This window comes from Marmota flaviventris, chromosome 5 (assembly GCF_047511675.1).
Source record: "Marmota flaviventris isolate mMarFla1 chromosome 5, mMarFla1.hap1, whole genome shotgun sequence".
NCBI lineage: Eukaryota > Metazoa > Chordata > Mammalia > Rodentia > Sciuridae > Marmota > Marmota flaviventris.
The window spans coordinates 160,667,201-160,685,130 of NC_092502.1; the positions used below are offsets into that span (position 1 = coordinate 160,667,201).

The window sequence follows — 17,930 nt, forward strand, 5'->3', positions numbered from 1 at the left end:
TTGATCCACTGGCATGTCTACACTGCCTGCTCGATCCATCCCTTCCACTCTGGCTTTGCCAGACCACCCCTTTCTACAAATGCACAAAGCAGGGGTGACCCTGACTCTGTCCAGAGGGCCTCCAGGCAGAAGAGGACCAGCTTTCCTGAGGAACAAGCGAGGAGAGGAAAAGCACCCAACCCAGGAGAAGACGGAATGGGTGGCTAGACCAGCAGGGGACGGACATTCTTAGGACAGGAGTGGCTGGAAAGAAAATCGAGAGAACTCTTCAAACCGTGGACAAATTCGGAGGAACAACAGGAGAAGAGCGTGGGAGGAGGAGGTTCATAGGGACCAAGAAAATGCAAAGTGGAACAAAAAATAATAATCATGCAGGAATTAGGAGGGAATCAGGAGAGAGTAGAGGAAGACGGACAGGCTCCTGCTCACTGACTCATAAAAGCAGAGAGAGAAACCACACAGAGAGAGCGAGAGGGAATCCTAGGCTGGGAGGAAACACAGCATGAGGAGGTTAAGGCAATCAGGGCAACTGGAAAGAGTGGACAGGACAGCGGGAAAGACAGAAACAGCAGGCTCTCTCTGAGGGAGAGGCCACTGGGAGGAAGGCCCAGTCACTGACGCTGGGGTCTGGAGGTGGCTGGTCCTTAGGTGAGGGGCAGGGAAGGACCAGGGCAGGGGCAGGCAAGAGGAGACTGAGGATGCCAAAGCCGTGTGATCCAACAGCCACAGCCCAGGCTGAAAAGGCGCTGGTGTGGCCTGAAGGTGTCCTCGACATCCCCCAGCTCCTCAGGACGTGACTGCACTTGGAAACGGCAGAAGTGATTAAGTTAAGATGAGGTTCTTGGGGGGCCCTGACCCCATCCAACTGGTGTCCTAGAAGAAGAGGAGATCAGGACACAGATGTGCACAAAGGGAAGAGCCTGCGAGACCCTGTGACTGTGAGGCCGGGAGAGAGGCCCAGGAGGGGCCCCCCAACCCACCTGGCCTCACTCCAGCCTCCAGAGTGAACCTTTTCAGCTCTTCAGCCACCTGGTGTGGTCCCGTTTCAGCAGCCCTCCAATAACAACACCGGCTAACGGAGGCTCCAACAATACAGGCCACAGCTGAATGGAAGAAGGGAATGGGGTTGAGAAGACAGAAACTGGGAGAGGAGAGGATGAGTTCCCACATAGCCTAAGCCATCTCCAATCAGGAAAGACTACAAAGAAGTGAAACAAAAGGTGTTTACAGAATTTTTTAAACAACACCCCACTCTAAACTTCTCAATGAAATAAATGCCAAGAACGAGTGTAGGTGGACCAGCAGTCCGAGGGCGCTCAGCCGCCCCTTGGCTTCCCGCCTGGGCTCCAGGCCCTGCCTCTGCCCAACCACCCCCTGCTGTGTTTTCTGGCCAGCAATATCACGATGCTTCAAGGGTACATTGCTACAAACACAACCCATAAAGCCAATTCTCATTTGCTAAAACACCATGACCAATGCATTCGATGTTCAGAGAAAAACAGAAAATCCCGATGGCATGGGATGCACAGGGTGCCAGGAGTGAGAGGATTCTGTGCTCAGTGTCAACCAGAAAACGCCCTTTGACTGAGCATTGCTTTGTTGCTAAAAATGTCCACTCTCCCGGCACTGCAATTACAAAGTACTCAACACCCTCAATCTTCCTTTGATGATTCATGATCTTGCTGCGCCTGAAGGGCACCGACTCAATTTCATCCTACAGCTTTTGATGAGTGCCCACTAGGAGGAAGGTCTGGGCTTGTTCTGAGGTCCTGTACTCTGGCAGGCCAGAAGCCACATGGCTTGCCTTCCCTGGGAGCATCCAGCCCGGCAGGTGGGCGCCCAGCTGCTCCAGGAAGCACAAGTCTCCAGAAGGCCCAAAGCACTCAGGAACCCAGACAGAGGGAAGGGCTGATGCTTCATGGAAAATCTGACATCCAGAGGGGCCTGCAGATGGGTGGGATGCAACAGGAAGACCTGGCCTGGGGCTGCTCAAAGGGGGCTTGAGACCTGCTTGTGTGCCCAGAGTCCTGAGTTAAACGCTTCCCAGGACAGGCCACTGGGTCCTCAGGGGGACTGGAGGTAGACTCTTGTTCTGGTATCTGGAAGAGGAGACTGAAGGTGAAGAGCCATTCACTCCTTCCTCATTGTGAGCTGCACCTCCCCAGTTCCAGTCAGAGCCTCAGGCAGGGGAGGGCAAGGACGGGGTGGGGACATAACACAGCAGGCCTCACCAGAGCCTGCACAGGGCCCTGCCCTTACACGGCACAGAGCAACACTAGCACCAAGGAGGGAAGCCACGGTGGAGAACTGTTGCATCCTGAGATAAGTGACTTGGTGACAATCATTTTTTTTTTCTTGTCCCCCAGCTTTCTCTTATGAGATTAAAGTATTCTTTTGAAGAATCTTCTCAATGCCTGCCACTTCACTTGGCTCTGAAATTTCAACGTGAGTACCTCTCAACCAAGAGTCTAAAAAACTAAGATGGCAGTGGCATTGAGGAAGTGTGATGGGGCTCTGAGCCCCATGTGAGGACGGTTGCTGCCTGTGTCTCAGGGACAGGAGGGATGCCCTTCAGAGTCCAAATGCCTGCCACCGCAGGTGGTGAAAAACACCCAGACGCTGTGCCCTACATCAGAATGAAACTGCGTTGAAACATCATCCAGGCATTTAAGGTCCTATGGGCGGTCCCCAAAAGGTGCTGTGTGGGGTACGCACAGTGAAGCCCAGTGCAGGGGGGCCTTCCTGGCCACACCTTCCAGACTCCCGGCCTGCTGGCAGGACGTCCCTAGCTCTGAGCTCTAGGAGGGAGCAGGGCAGAGCAGTCCTCTTGGCCGCTGCCTGACCTCTGCACGCCATTCAAGCCTCCTCTAACTGGGAAACGCAGCCCAAGTGGCCAAGAGCCCTCTGCGATGCCGGGGAAACCAGCCACTTCTAATAAAGCCCTTCGGAAACTTAAACAGACCAACAAAGGAAGAAAACAGAGCTCGTGTGCTGAGCGGTTCCACTGGAACCGACTGGGAGCTATTTCTCATTTCTTTTCTATTTCTGAGATAGCATCTCGCCACCTGGAATTTGGAATTTTTGTCTCACATCTGATCTTCGGGCTTTCATAGCTCGATGGTCTGTACTGCAGAACTTAACCTACCGGGAAGAGAATTGACTTTGAATAACAGTAAAGTGCTAAATGTTGTCACAGCTCCATAAACATCACTGAAATCTTGGTTTACAAATGACCTGTTCACGACGCCTACTTTTCTCAATTCTGCTTAATTATGCAATTCTAGATATTCATTAAAAAAAAAAAAAACCTTAAATTCCTCTGAAACGAAACATATGAAATCACAGCACAAATGCTATTAACCTGACTGGGCTTTGATATCTTAGAAAACGAGGAATTTCATGCAGATTGGGCTGGGAGGGCCACATGCCAGGAACCCCCACCTTCCCAGTCCACACCAGTGGGACAAATGGCAGTGTCACATGCCACGCTGTCCTTCCCCATGCTGAGATCACTCTACCTGCCTTTGCATCTGTTCAAGTGGCCCTCATGCTCCCCTTCACTGCTGTTTCCCAAACTCATACCCTTTCCACAGATTTTCCTGAAAATCGCTGTATTATATACTTAGAATATGGCATGCTTTTATGGTTTGCAAAAGGTCACTTTTCAAAGGATTTACTCGCCCAATCCTGGAGTAAAACATTCTAGAATGTTCTGAAATAGTTTCTTTTTAGAAAACTATAACTATTGGGACACAGTAATTTAAAAGTTTGGCAGGAAACAGTGAAATAAGAGACTGAAAGGAGGTGAAGAAAATTAAGATTGGCACAACATTACTAATGATCAGTGTAGAAAGTATCACATGCAAAGGAAAGGGAAGGGCCAACAGTGAAGAAATGAATGGCTTAAATACACGTGGCTGAAGGGAAGATCACCGATGCAACATGCTCCCTGCTTTTATCAGGCCCCAAACGGGACTGGACTTAGAAGACCAGTTAACTTCACTGCATTTTTTTTTTTTTAACAGACCAAACAAAACCACGAACTAGCCTTTCACAGCCGGTTTCAGAGTTAGAGATGCTGACTTGCTTCCTTGCTATGGAAACCTTACCATGTCCCTCGACTTGCTGGGCAACTTAATTTCATGGTGAAGAGGGAAAGTTTCCATCAAACTCTGTAGGGATGGTCCCACAGCAATTCTGAGTGGGCTTGCTCTGCCCTAGTTCAGGCTAAATCACTTCTTTGAGTCCTCTGACAAACACATCTGTCCACCCCAGTAAGGTGGACTGACTTCCCTCTAACTAGAGGGCTCTCAAACTTGGGAACTTGGCAACTTGGACTTGGTGATGCGCCAACATGAGACAACACAGAAGGAGGAAGGTACACCTTGGAACCCTCACTATGAAGACAGGAGGTGAGTCAGGCCCTGGGGGCTGCTGGGGAAGGAAGAGCCTTGTTCTGTCAAACACCCTCGGGAGCCCAGGACAACAGGGCCCTTGCTTGTTCCTCATGACTGCCAGCCCCTCTCAGCCTCCCACTCTTGGACTTGCAGAAGCCCTACATGCTTGTAGTCTCTAAAGTTGAATGCACATTGAAGGTTGGGGGGTTCTATCTCACCCTCTGCAGCCCACCTCAGTTACAGGCTGCCACTGGCTGCCACATCCTTGATCTTTCTTGATGGAGACCTGTGTCACTGGGGCCATCATTTGACCACATCCACCCATACTTCCTCCCACAGTCAGGGTTGGGTCCTGGGTTGCAGTGTCTTTTGTGCTTGGGTGCTGATCAAGACCCGGTTCTGAGGTCCCTGAGCATCTTCGGGCCACAGAGATGGTGCAGGGCCATCTGACAGTCCTGACAAGGTAAATATAGGCACTCTTGTTTATGCTTGTTGAACCCATGGGCTCCCAGCAGGACCACTAACTACGTCAACTCTGAGTGACAGCTACAATAGGGTGAGCTGGGTTCACTCCTTCCGACAGAGCTGTCAGGGCTGAACACGGGGAAGGCCCTGCGACTGATCTGCAAGACATCTGGTGCAGCTGGGAAGCCTCCCAGGGCCCTGAGACCTCCAACTGGTCTCAGAACTGGAGACCTTGTGGGAGCCTCACTGTAAGAACTAAGGACCTTCCAGATTTTTCTTAGAATAGGGCCACTAAAATGGTTTCAATCAAGAGATTATATAACAATTAAATGCTGTGTTTATGCAGGAGTGAAAAAGAGAAATTTGAGAATACAGTCTGAGCCACTGGGTAGAACTGTTTCCATTGGCTGACTATGATGCTAAAAAACATTACAAACACGAAGAGGTAGTTATGGCAACACAGCCCAAGCCCCCAAACTGATGTAGATATCGCCATGGACTCTGTTTCCATGTAAAAGATAATATTCCTTCTTAGAATAATATTCAGGGAAGACTGAGGACCACTGGGAACAGGAGAGCGCTTTGTGCCTATAATGTTCACAGAGGCAGAAGTTTCGATATTGCTGAAATGTGGGACTATGATCACAAGCACAATAAAAATAGTGGATGAATCCCAGAGTATCAATGAAGTGTGTGCCAGCCTCTCTCCCTGTAAGGATGTTGATTCTACCCATGTGAGTCTTAGGATTTGGAAAGAACCCTAGAGATGGCTACTCAGTCTCCCCCTAGGGCAGGAAGTCCTCCCAGATCCTGGGCCACTCCCCTGCCCCAGCTGACTAAGAAATTAAGAGAATGTCAATCAGCCATTGGCACTGCATTGCTGGTGAACTTCTGATGGCCAGAATATCACCTGTAACACCCACAGGTGTTTCTGATGAGCTCTTTCAACAATTCTTGCAGGTCAGTTAGGTTTATCTTGAATTCCACTCAGGAAAGGCCTTTCCCCAAGAGCATTGGAAAGGCAATGTGTAATGGACCACAGTGAAGATCTCTTTCAATTACACTGAAATAATTTATGTTCATTCTGCATGAATGGTGATAATTGCTGGAGTCCACAACTTGGTACAAAATTTTAAATTAGATTTACCAACCAGTTTTTCACTTTAAAAACAAAATGGTAGCAGAGTTTTCAAGTGGACATCGCATTTTGTAGTGTCTTTTGTGCTTGGGTGCTGATCAAGACAGAATTTCAACAATGGTTAGTGAGATTATGAGAACATACGGCATGCATCTAGAGATCCTAGATCCAATGTTATAAACGATAATATTCTCCCATGTAATTTTCTAACTTAACATCAGCAAAAGTTGAGTTAAATGTAAAGATACTAGTAACAGAATGGTATTCTTAATAGAACAAAGCCAAAAAGGTGAATAAGTGGGACACGAACATCACCATGACCTTACCAAAAATCAGTTCCTGGTGCTTCAGAGTGGGGAGCCAGCAAAGGTAAGGACAGTCCATCTAAGGCAGCCGTCTAAGAGGAGAAAAGGGAGCTTCCCCTGTGTTTCTTAGAAGCATTTATAAAATTGTGTTAAACATAAAAAAGTTGAGCCAACTAGACATCAATATGACTATGAAATACTAACAACATGGATCATTTCACACACTCTTCTTTTTTATGTATTTCAATAAATATTCTACTTCTTTAAAAGAGGGACATCTGTGGGTCACCTCCTCTCTCTGAGGAACTTGCCAACATCATTTCCTTTGAATATTATGATTCCCAGGAGCTACTGGGCTCATGATTTTCCTATTTATCTTGAATTTTCCTATTTATCTTGAAGGAGGTGCCTTCTGCTCAGAAAGTAGCTGTCTGCCCAACAGTGAATGTGCTCGGGGCCAGGAGTGGGATTAAGTGCTGCCTTTGCCTCCAGATCCACTAGAGTTTTATTCAAACCCCACCTGAGAGCAACATGGCAGAACCAGGACATCTATTGGTTCTGGCCATGAGCTAAAGAATAAGCTGTATAGTCTTTCCAAGACACCTGGAGAACCAGGCACCACCTGGAATCACCTCGAGCCTGTGCATTCCTAAGGATGTATAAACTTGGGTGGGAAAAATGTCAGGATTTTCACTTGCAGGAGTCATTCAGCACTTCTAAAATTCTGGTTGACTGTGGTAGACCCTAGCGGTATTACAATGCCTTGACAGTTGTTAATAGAAACCCCAGGTTTCAAAGTCACATTATAGTTGCTATTGATATTTAGATGCAGCAGGAAGGGACTCCTGGGATTTCCTATTTCTCTATTCCTCAAGAATAACCAAGAAGAGACCTCCATTTCTTTTATTATTAAAAAGGCAGATGCCAGAATCACCTTTTAAGCAGAATTACTAATAAAATCATCATCTTGATTCAATTCGTAGAGTTCAAGCTCGCTCTTTATTAGACTAGTTTTCATTTTGATTATGATAATGTCTTTTAAGCTTTACATGACTTTATGGGTTGGCCCTTAGAGAAACTGTCTTGTATGAGTCTTCTCTGGTTAGGATGCTTCACACTGTGAAAGAGATCAGAGGGAGTCCATCAGCAGGGCTCCGAAGGGCTGGGCCCCTACGGCACAGCTCCCAGTATTCTCCAGAGATTTAGGGGCTCTTTCCCTGGCTGTCTTGCCTTCTTTCCCCAGCCAACATGCATAGGGGGAGGGGCAAGGGGGAGGGCAGCCCTCCCGCCCCCACCAGGACTGAGTTCTCAGACACAAGCAAACATGAGACCCAGGGAAGGCTTGATAAGGATGACCCACAGCCCCTTTGCAAAAGATAAGGTTAAAGAAACTGTGATTCACAGGGTATTTTGATGACTCTTAACCAGTCACATTTTAAAGGTTCATAATATATTCAACTAGTTACAATTAATGTAAGCTTGTCACAGATTCAGATTTTGGTAAGTTTCTTCATGTTATTTCTGTTTTTCCTTCATGGGGAAGCAGAGTCGTGCATATATGTCCTTAACCACCAAGGACCCCAGCACAAATGAATCTCTGCAGCAACTGATATTTATTCCATATGATTATAAGCAGTGCTTAGCTGACACCTTTTAAGAAGCAAACTGGGCACCCACTCTGATACTCACATATCACCCTAACACATAAGTATCAGTAAGGCTGAAATAATTGTTTTTAACAATAGTGTGCACAAAATATCCAAGTTCCTAAAGTATCAATAGCTGCTTTTTAGTATCACAGCTATAATAGATTCTGGATTTTAGAACAGTCTGATTCAATATAGGAAAATATCTTTACAATATTTTTCTAGAAATTTCCCCTTCAATTCCCAAGTGAAATGAATAGTTTCAACTTTACCTGTAATGATTCATTATGTGACAGCATTTCCTTATCTCCCTCATCAAAAAACTCAATAAAAATTATTGGGAATTCTTGCCAAATATTGTGATGGAGAATTGGTTTTTATTTTACAAAAATTATTTTTAAAGCAGCAATTTCTTCAATCTGAGTGCTTTCACCAATGTAATGATTATGTTCAAGAAAGCACTTTCTCAAGTTATTTTCAGAATCTTTAAAATGCCTTTTTCTTTTGCATATATAAGAAATAAAACAGCACTAATTATCTTTCTCCTACAGTTTGAAAGAATTAAAGCATTATTCTATTTCACACAACAGAATCAACAAGCTTAGGGGGAAGTTGGGCATATATTTGCCCAAACTGATAATTCAGGACCGTGTATCAGATTTGATGGATGCATCATCAACCCCCCAGGTCCTCCATGAATTATTCCTGAGAAGCACATCAAGCAACAGTACTCGGATGTCCACCTGCACCCGTGGGGACCAACCAAGCTACACCCGGCTCTTGGTTGGCTCTGGCTCCAGACTGCCCGGGGGCAGCTCAGCTCTGCTCCTTCTACTCCTGTGCGTCTTGCATGTGATTAAACCTCCACAAATCTCAGTTTCCTCCTCTGCAAAATGGAGTAACAGCAGCAGCCACCCTGTAGGCCGTTGCCAGGCTTTAGTGAAATGATCTGCATACAGCAGCTGGCAAGCAGCTGGCCCACAGAAAGCACCTGTGCATGTTCTCGATTCTTGTGTTGCTCTTCAGGAAATGGCAAAGTGAAGGGCATGGGTGTCTGCTCCGATAAAGGAATCTTGCAACAAGCATATCTATTTGGCACACACAATGTGTTGGACATTGTGTGCAGATAAGAGGCAACAAGAGTGTAAACATGTAGACACAATCTAGCAAAATAGGCTCAGAAATGAACAGTTCTCAGCCCAGAGGGGTTCAGAGGAGGAAGTCAGCACTTTGGAGAAGCAGGAAGGGGCCCTTTGCAGAGGAACTGGGGAGACTTGGCAGGGTTTAGAAGGGCCGTCAGGGGCTCGCCCAGTGGACAGGACTAAAGGACCTTCCAGACAAAGGGGATGGTGAGGGAGAAACCCTGGTGGGTGCCATGGAACATGGAAGAGTGTGCCATGGTGGGCACTGCTGGGGCACATGGGCTGTAGTGTGCAAAGGTCATAATCAAGAGTCTCAGAAAATCAGGTCTGCATTTTAGAGGAACCATGTGGGAGATGGCAGCAGGTAAGATGAAGGGACAGGAAGATGGTGGGGGCTCTGCAGGAATTCAGGCAGAGCATCCCTCTGGGTAGGGCAGCTCAGCAGCGGTCTCCCACTTCTGCAGCCGCACTTCCGCCCTGACTGGTTCCACTTTGTTCCTTCCCTTGCTTTTACAATCAGGTGTCGTTGGTTCCCTGCTCAGCTAATTTCCTCCCAGCCTCCCAGGATTAGTGGGCCAGGGAGCAGACCAGAACAGGACCAGGGACAATACACAGAGAGGGCATGACAAGAGTGTCATCGCTACAGTGCCCAACTCATGGTACACCCTCAGCAAACGGGTGCTAAATGACCGAATGAAAGACGCCGCAACCGTGAGGAAATAAATGAACAACTGGACCTTATGTCAGCTTGCCACCTCACTAGGCAGGGGCACCCCGTCGCTACTGGGAGGACTTCGGGCAGTAGAACAACTTCTTGGTGGGGTTGGGAAATGCCTGATCTTTCCACTTACTGCCAATGAAACGATGCTCAGAACAGGCCAACAATGTCAACGTCAACCCGACCACCCTCAAGTAGAGGGTTCTGAGAATTGAAGAAACTTATGACCTCAGGGCCCCACCTGGCCCAAATCCCCAGTGCACATCCAGGCCACTGCCAACTGTCAGGTCCATGGATATTCAACAAACGGGAGCTTCTCCAAATAGGAACCAAGATGTGACTGTGAAGACAAAGATGAAGGGGGCTGCATTACTCCTCAGAGAGCAGGCTCTCAGTGCCAGCTGCCCCTAGGCACTCTCCCCTTTCTGCCCAGGCAGTCCTGGTCCACAGCAGGCCTCGGCGCATGTGCTCTGCTAACCAACGGCCCTTCCTCAGTCTGCACACCCCAGGCCCCGCCCTCCACAGCTGGGTCTGCTGGAGGACTCAGGGAGCACATTTGCTTGCTCAGGGCTTACCCTCCCTCTGCTCTATGTGTTAGTAGTGGCTTCAGACGGTTCAGCTTTAGGATGGTCTTCTCTACAGTGCTGGGCTTTGACAGGCTGAGTCAGAGCTGCCCGGGGGCAATGAGTGCCCTGAGAATCACTGGCAGAAAGGACAGGATCAACCTATGCCATCACTTACCCCTCTATCTTAGGGCCGCAACATCAATGCTTCATGGACATCTGGAATGTGGCTTGAAGAACCCACTGCGAGTGGCTGGTCGGTTTACATTTAATTATCATTATTTTTAACACAAAACCCACTTAAACTGGTTCCTTGTCTGTCGCCAACATGGCACTAGGGAGTCTGCTTTACTTCTGCACCTGGATCCAGGCAAGTAGACATCAGGGGATGAGAAAGGAGACATGGGGCCTCGGGGTCAGGCCATCAACTTATTGTCCCACGCGAGCTTCAACTTACTGTCCCAAGAGGGCACCTGCCCACAAACAGAAACAACAAACCTATGCTGTCCCTTCAAAAGAAAAACCACCCTTTCCCACACTTAAACCAGAAAAGCAAGCAAATACACATTTGCACCCTCTTCTTGCAGGTTCCAATTCTCAAATGTCACCACTCAGGGTAAAGGAGGCGGATCCTATTATTAACTGTCCTAAGAGCCAGGGGCGGGAGCTCTCTGGGGGAGCTCTCCAAGTTGGTGTGGGGCTATTTTTAGGATGCAGAGTCCTGTCTGTGTCCTCCTTGTGCCCTACTTGATAGAAGAACAAGTAGCTATTTTTTTCTCCGAATAGTCAGGCATATCAATACCTCAGGCTGCACAGCCATGGTCGGTGGTAATCATCTGTCCCCTCATGCTGCACAGGACAAAATGACAGTGACTCACAAGAACACACACCCGAGTCTCCTTGGGTGGATCAGATGGCGACGTCCCCTCTGTCCCTGTGGCACTGTTTACACCCTAGCTGTCCCCAGTTCCCTCTAAACACCTGAGTTTCTCTGCTCCCACCTGCAGGTGAGCTGAGCCTCCTGTGCCCCCCCACCTGCGTGAGGCTTCACTGAGGACTTGGTTTTCAAACCGGCAACAACTCTAGAGGAACAGGATGTGGTCTTGGCTAATGCTCTGCTGGTGCTGTTGATTCCTTCCTCCCAACTCATATGCTCGGTGCTCAGTCCTCAGGAGCCAGAGTGGGACTTTACTTGAAGATGGGGGTCTTTAAATCAACTTAAATCAAGGTCATGAGGGTGGTCCTAACCTCACAGGACTGGGGTCCTGCTAAGAAGAGGAGATGAGGACAAAGACAATCAGGTGAGCAGGCAGGGAAGCCACCCCGCTCACACCTGGATCTTGGATTTCCAGCCTCCAGAGCTGTGAGAGAAGGAATGTCTGTCACTTAAGCCACTCAGTCTCTAGTCCTTTAGTACAGCAGCTCCAGCCAACTAACACAGTGCCTTTAGAACTTCTGTGTCAGTTGTAGCAGGTTAGAAGCCTACAAATTTCAGGAGCTCAGAGGGCTGATTGTCTTCTGCTCTTGACCAGAAGATGTGGTGATTTCATAGTCCCGGGTCAAGTGCTGCTTCCAGGTCTTGAACGTGGAGGGCCTTCTGGTAAGGGGCTTTCCTTGTGTCTGTGTGTGCGTGCTCACGTGCACGGTTCTCTGTGACACTGCGGTGTAGACTGAAAGTGCTAAAGCCGACCTTGGTGCGCACAACATCCCTGAACAAGGCTGAGCTGTCGGCCCTTTGCTCATCATCACACACAGACAGATGGTGTTATCTGTCACTTTTCTTTATTAATAGAACTCCAGGAACCAGTGCTGTTAAGTCAACATGACTGCCCTGCAATCCTCACTGATTTTTAATTCAAACTCTAAGACGCCGGGATGTTTTACTCCGGTCATTCTGTGCATCTTCTGCTGATGGCTGGCCTGTGTCTCTTCTCTGTGGATACAGTGATTGTCATTCAGGTCACAATGAACAAAAGACTGCCTGGAAACAGCAAGGTGCCTGGGAGCCTGGGCGTGACTGTGCCCTCTGGGTAGCTTTTGCTCCTGCTGGAGGGCTTCAGAGGCTGGCCGGGCACAGGAACTTCAAGCCCTAGGAAGTCAGCCTGACTCTGTGGCGCTGCAATTTCCTTTCTGTACAATGACCATCCACAGAAGGGCACCCAGGGAGGCTGAGCACGCTGCACGCTCAGCTGGCCCCGAGCTTGGCACAAGCCAGTGGGAAATGCTATCTGCGTGCTGACACCATTGTAATCAGCACTGTGTCCTGGCTGGAAGGGTTAGTTCTGAGGGACCAGGAGGAGTGAGGAAGTGTCACTCAGCTGCCATCTGGTTCCCTGCCGCTAGCAATGTCTAATTAATTAAAAGGGGGACACTCAGGAGGTGTGCAGGTGAGAAAGCACAACAGTGAGTCAGTGTACAATCAAGTGGCTTTTTTTGGTCCCTGCTGCTCACACAGCTGCAAGGGCAGGGTGGCCGGCCACTCATGCTGCCATCTGTGTCCCACCCCCGGAGAAGAAGCCAGGACCCCACCAGGCTGTGCTCGCTTGTCCAGGTTCACAGTTCGCTCTTGGTACTTTGGGACTTGGAACTTCTGTAGGGTCCACTGTCTGCTGAGTTTCCTTTAGCTTTAAGACATAAATCTTACACTTTTCAATGTCAAAAATCCCACATGAAAACTATGAATTATAATCTTTTGTCTCAGTAAATGATAAAAGATACAAATGATGGTCCAAGAGGATACTTGTAACATTTTCCCAGCTCATTTTAAAGGCCTAGGGATTATTCATTTCAACTAAACAGAATAAAACGCCTCTGTTTAGTAAAGAAGGTTTAGTCACAGATGAGGGGATTGCGTCACTACTTCTACAGAGAAATTATCATAAGAAATCTATACGATCCTTTAATTTAAAACAGCCAAAATTCATACCACAACAGGAAAGAGATGTTGATCATGTGGGGCAAAGATTCAGTCAGGTAAAAATCTTCATGAAATGACTGAATTTCTCATATTATGTGATAAATCTAAACTTTTGTATACAAAGCTGCTAAGCAGATATTTTTGCAGTATTACACATGAAATCTTAAAATTGTTTTGAGGTTTCTCTAAAGATATAAAAGCAGGGTGTATTTAATTCAGAGTTGAGATAAGGTAAGTGTTTTCCTATAGGAAAGAGGAAAACATGCCTTTTCTAACTTTGCAGCTTAAGAGAATGGGTCCTAAAAAAGAAATCCCAACTAACAGAGGAACATAACTTCCATATTACAACTCTTTCTTTTAAAGTAATTATTGGTTTGATAGCATCCCAGTGCTTTCAACACCTGAGCAGGTATTTTGATTGCTTTCCCAAAGCACATTACCTTTAACTATGGAAATAATTTGGCAATTGCTTTATGCACAGTGAACAACCTACAAGTAGTGAATTTGCACAGGGACTCAAAGGCACCTGACACTGAGGTTACCTGAGACACTATCATGTCCTTCTGTGCATGAAACCCTAAAACATAAATGATGGTCCAAGTTCTTCAATCCTTTCTTTGCATTTTGGCAATTTCATGAGTACCACACCTTACTCTCTTTTGGAGAACTGTATGTTGGTTGAAACCAGCATGGAAAATGCAAAGAAATTGCACTGATATTTTTAAAAATGCTGAGCTTTAAACATCATTCCAAATGTCAATATTTAAATGTAATACATATGCTAGGTGGGAGAAGCTGAGTCCAGTTAAGATTTTATCAAATACATAAAAATGTTGATAATTGTTTTCAATACTGAAGCCTCTGATTTGCAAACTGAATGCTTGGCTCTCAATTTTGATTACAAAGAAAGTGAATGTACACACCAAGACTCGTCTATTTTAAGAGAAGCTTAAGGTTGCCAATAAGACAATTTATATTCATAGCATCAATGTAGAAATAGAAAAAAAAAAACATTTAATCTACTAAGATATTTCTCTTTTTAAAAACAACTGCTTTATTTTTTGTTTAAATCTTTTTTCCCTGTTCTAGAATGAAGGCTGCAGTCTAAGATCCCCCCAAGTCTAAAATGTTAGGATTCGACTCTGTGATTCTATAGGGCAAAATTACAATTCTCTGCCTCTGACTTCAAAGACATATTTCCTATAAAGAATGAAAGACAATAACAGACAGGTCCAAAGAATTCTGATTATGTACAGTGAAATGAACAACAAGGCATTTATGTAGAATATTTTTCTACACTTGTATATAAATCGTGCTTGCTAAATAAACTGAGATCCAATGGCTTGTTTTCAATCACATGCACCTTGCAGTGGACCCAACATTCCACTATATGATGAGGAAGATGCTTTGACATTAAAGAATCAAGCCTTGCTCAGTTAAAGCTGTCTTTCTAGAGCTGTTATAGCCATCCTATCCCTAATTCAAGAAATAGGTAAAACCTGGGCCCTAGAAAAGATAAGAATTAAGTGACCTTCTCTGCTGGAGTTAGGATCCTATTTGTTTGGAATCCCAGGGGTTCCACCTCTAGTGAAATTGGCAGAACAAGCATCTTTTGATTAGTGTGAAACCCCCTGCAGTGAAGGGGTCCAGGCAGCAATGGAAAGAACTGATCCCTCTGATAAGGAGACTGTATAAAGACCACAGGAGGTCATTCAGGGTCTTTTTTAAGAAAACAAGGATTCTCCATAAATACAAAAGACACCTAGGGAAATATTATTTTATCCAATAATGTTTAATATCATTTCAGGAGGACACCTCAGAATTTGAACACGTTCAAGAACATATAGTTGGGAAGATAAAACCAGAGGGCCCCTGCCTGCAGCCAGGCAGGACCACATCAGAAAATCCATTCTCTGCTTTCTTGCACTCTGGGGCTTCTTTCCCACAAAGCAGTCCCCTGGTGCAATAGGGGAGAAGACTCAGGTGACCTGCTTAGCCTTCCTCTCTGAGTTTAGTTAAATTCTTTAGCCTTGTCAACACCCAACCTCCACCCTGGGGACAAGGAAAAAACGGTTTAAAAGAGACCGAGACTTGGAGGGCTACCCCAGAGGTTCTGGAAAGGAGCAGGTACCAGCCAGGAAGGGAGCCTGGCTAGGGACTGCAGACATTGCCTTGATGGGGTCTGGCCGTGTCACTTAAGGAAGGGCTCAAACCACACTTCTGCCTCTCTACTCTCTAGAGAGATTTCTCAAGAATACATCTTTACAGGGGATGCTAAGAAGGAGAGAGCGGTGGAGAGGGGTCACTTGCAGGCAGCTGGCTCTCAGAAAGGCCAGAGGAGGAAACCTCTGTGTTGGGGGGGGGGGCAGGGAGGAGGCAATATGCTGGGACAGATGCCTAGGTCGCGCTACACAAGAAGTTCCCACCTTCATAGATTACAGGGGCATAAGATGGGTTGAGTAGACAGGATGGAGAGGGAGAGAAATGGGGGAGGGCAAGGAGAACGGGGGCGACTCTAGAGGGTGGAGAAGGGGAAGGGAGGGCAGTATGCAGATGGGGGAGAACAGGAGAGGTTAAGGGCAAGAAGGAATAGAAGAGAAAGGGGAGAGGACGTGGGAGAGAGGGAGGGAGGGAGAGAGGGAGAGAGGGGGAGAGAGAGAGAGAGAGAGAGAGAGAGAGAGAGAGAGAGAGAGAGAAAATGAATGAGAATGAGAATGAAAGGGCAAGCTAGAGAGACCAGAGACACTAACAGGGCCAGGCAGGGGACAGAAGCGACAGGATGGAGACGCAGGGAAAGGAAGAATCTATCAGGGGAAAGAGGCAGAGGCGCTCAGGAGCATCCCTCCCTGGGGGAGATGTATTCAGAAAAACTCCCTGGGAGGTTTATTCAGAAAGCCAGACCGGCACAAGTAGCCCTGGGCCAGGAGCAAGGTAGCCAGAGGCCCCATCCCTGGTCTCCCATCCCGGGCGGGGTGCACCGGGCCCTAGGGGTCGGATCGCCGCAACGCCGCCCCATGTCCCCAGGCCCCCCGCCCCTCTCCGCGGGCCTTACCTGGCCCTTGACCAGGCTGGCGGCGAACTGGCGCATGACGGCCTCCACTGTGTAGGCGCTGGACCAGCCGCGCGGCGTGAGCAGCTCCATGCAGATGGCGCCGCCGTCCAGCACGTAGCCGTTCTCCAGGCGCGGGCTGAGCACCCGCATGAAGGGTGGCGAGAAGGGGAAGTTGTCGGGGAAGGTGAGGTTGAGCAGGATGAACTCAGTGTTGGTCTCCTTCATGTCCTGCCACAGCACCGAGTCCTTGTCCACCTGGTGCAGCTTCACGTTCCAGTCGAAGAGGCTCTCGTCCACCAGCTCCACGGAGATGAAGCGGTCGCTGAGGCGCGCGATGTCCTGCAGCTCCTTCATGAGCCGCCGGCTGCGCACCTGCGTGCAGTGCTGCTGGCGACCGGCGGGCACCAGGCTGCCGCCCGCCGCCGCCGCCGCCGCTACCGCGGGGCCCGGCCCCGCCCTGGCGCCCGCTGCCCGCTCCCGGGGGCCCCCGGCGCCCGCTGCCCCCGCCGCCCCCGCTGCCGGCTGCGGCGGCTTGTCGCGCGGGGCCAGCTCCGCTGCGCGCTTGCCCTTGCCCTTGCCGGGCCCCGGGCTCGAGTCGCCCGCGCCCCCGGGGTGCTGCTGCTGCTGCTGCTGCTGCTGCTGCTTGTGGCCGCCGCTCTTGGCGCCGCCTTTGCCGCGCAGCGACGCGCTCTGCTGGCCGCCGCCGCCGCCGCGGTGGTTGTGGTGGTGCTTGGGGTCCTCCGTGTCCCGGTTGTGCAGGCGGATGAGCCCGATTTTACGGAGCAGCGTGGCCATTTTAGGCTCGGCGCCGGCTGGGGGCTTCCCTGGACTCCTGCCCCCGGAGCCCGCGAGCCGGGACGCGGGGGTCGCGGGGCGGCGGCTACCGGCGACCACTCAGTGGGGTGCGGCGCGGGTCACCCCAGGCGCCGGCGGCCTTGGTGCAGCGGAGCGGGCGGCACGGGGGCTCGCAGGCTGCTGTGTCGCCGCTGTCATATGACGGGGCCCGCTCGGGCTCTGGCTCTGGCCGCCTAGGGAGGTGTGGAGGAGGCGCGGCGCCGCTAGCCGTCCCTGGGCCGGTCGCTGGACGCAGCCCTCGGATTCCCAGTGTCCACGGTCCTTTGTGCGCGGCCGCAGCGCGGCTGGCCCCGAGTCCAGCGCCGCGCCGGGGCGCGCAGAGTCGCCCGCAGCGCCCCGGAGGCAGCGGGATGGCCGTGGGCTCCGACCGTGAGCGTCTGCCCGGCTGTGCCGCTCTGGCGGCTACCGCGGGGCCCGGGCCACTGCCGCTCGTGTCGCCGCCGCCGCCGCCGCTGCGGCTGCTGACATTGCAGAGGCGGCTGCTCCGTCTGAGGCGAGCGCGGCGCGGAGGGGGCGGCACTGCCGGCCGCGGGGGGGGGGGCGCGGGGCGGAGCCGCGGGCTTGCCTGCGCCGTGCCACCCCCGCCGCCCGGCTCCCGCGGCGACAAGCGCTCGGCCGCTGGGGGGAGACAGCGGTGCGCGCCCGGCCCGCCGGACTCCGGCTCGGGGAGAGCGGTGCGGTGGGCTCGCAGCCCGAAGCCCGCAGGGGCCGCGAGGGAGGGGCTCGCGGGGA

The 17,930-nt window shown here is 49.8% G+C and overlaps 1 protein-coding gene across 1 annotated transcript in view; it reads right to left on the reverse strand.

Moving 5' to 3' along the window:
- Positions 1–17,648, reverse strand: part of Ube2ql1 (ubiquitin conjugating enzyme E2 QL1) — a 40,661-nt gene extending 23,013 nt beyond the window's left edge. Inside the window, exon 1 of the mRNA XM_027943922.2 lies at positions 16,344–17,648. Within this exon, the coding sequence (XP_027799723.2) occupies positions 16,344–17,138 (795 nt within the window). The 5' untranslated portion in view covers positions 17,139–17,648. The remainder of the gene's footprint in view (positions 1–16,343) is intronic.
- Between the last annotated feature and the right edge of the window lie 282 nt (positions 17,649–17,930).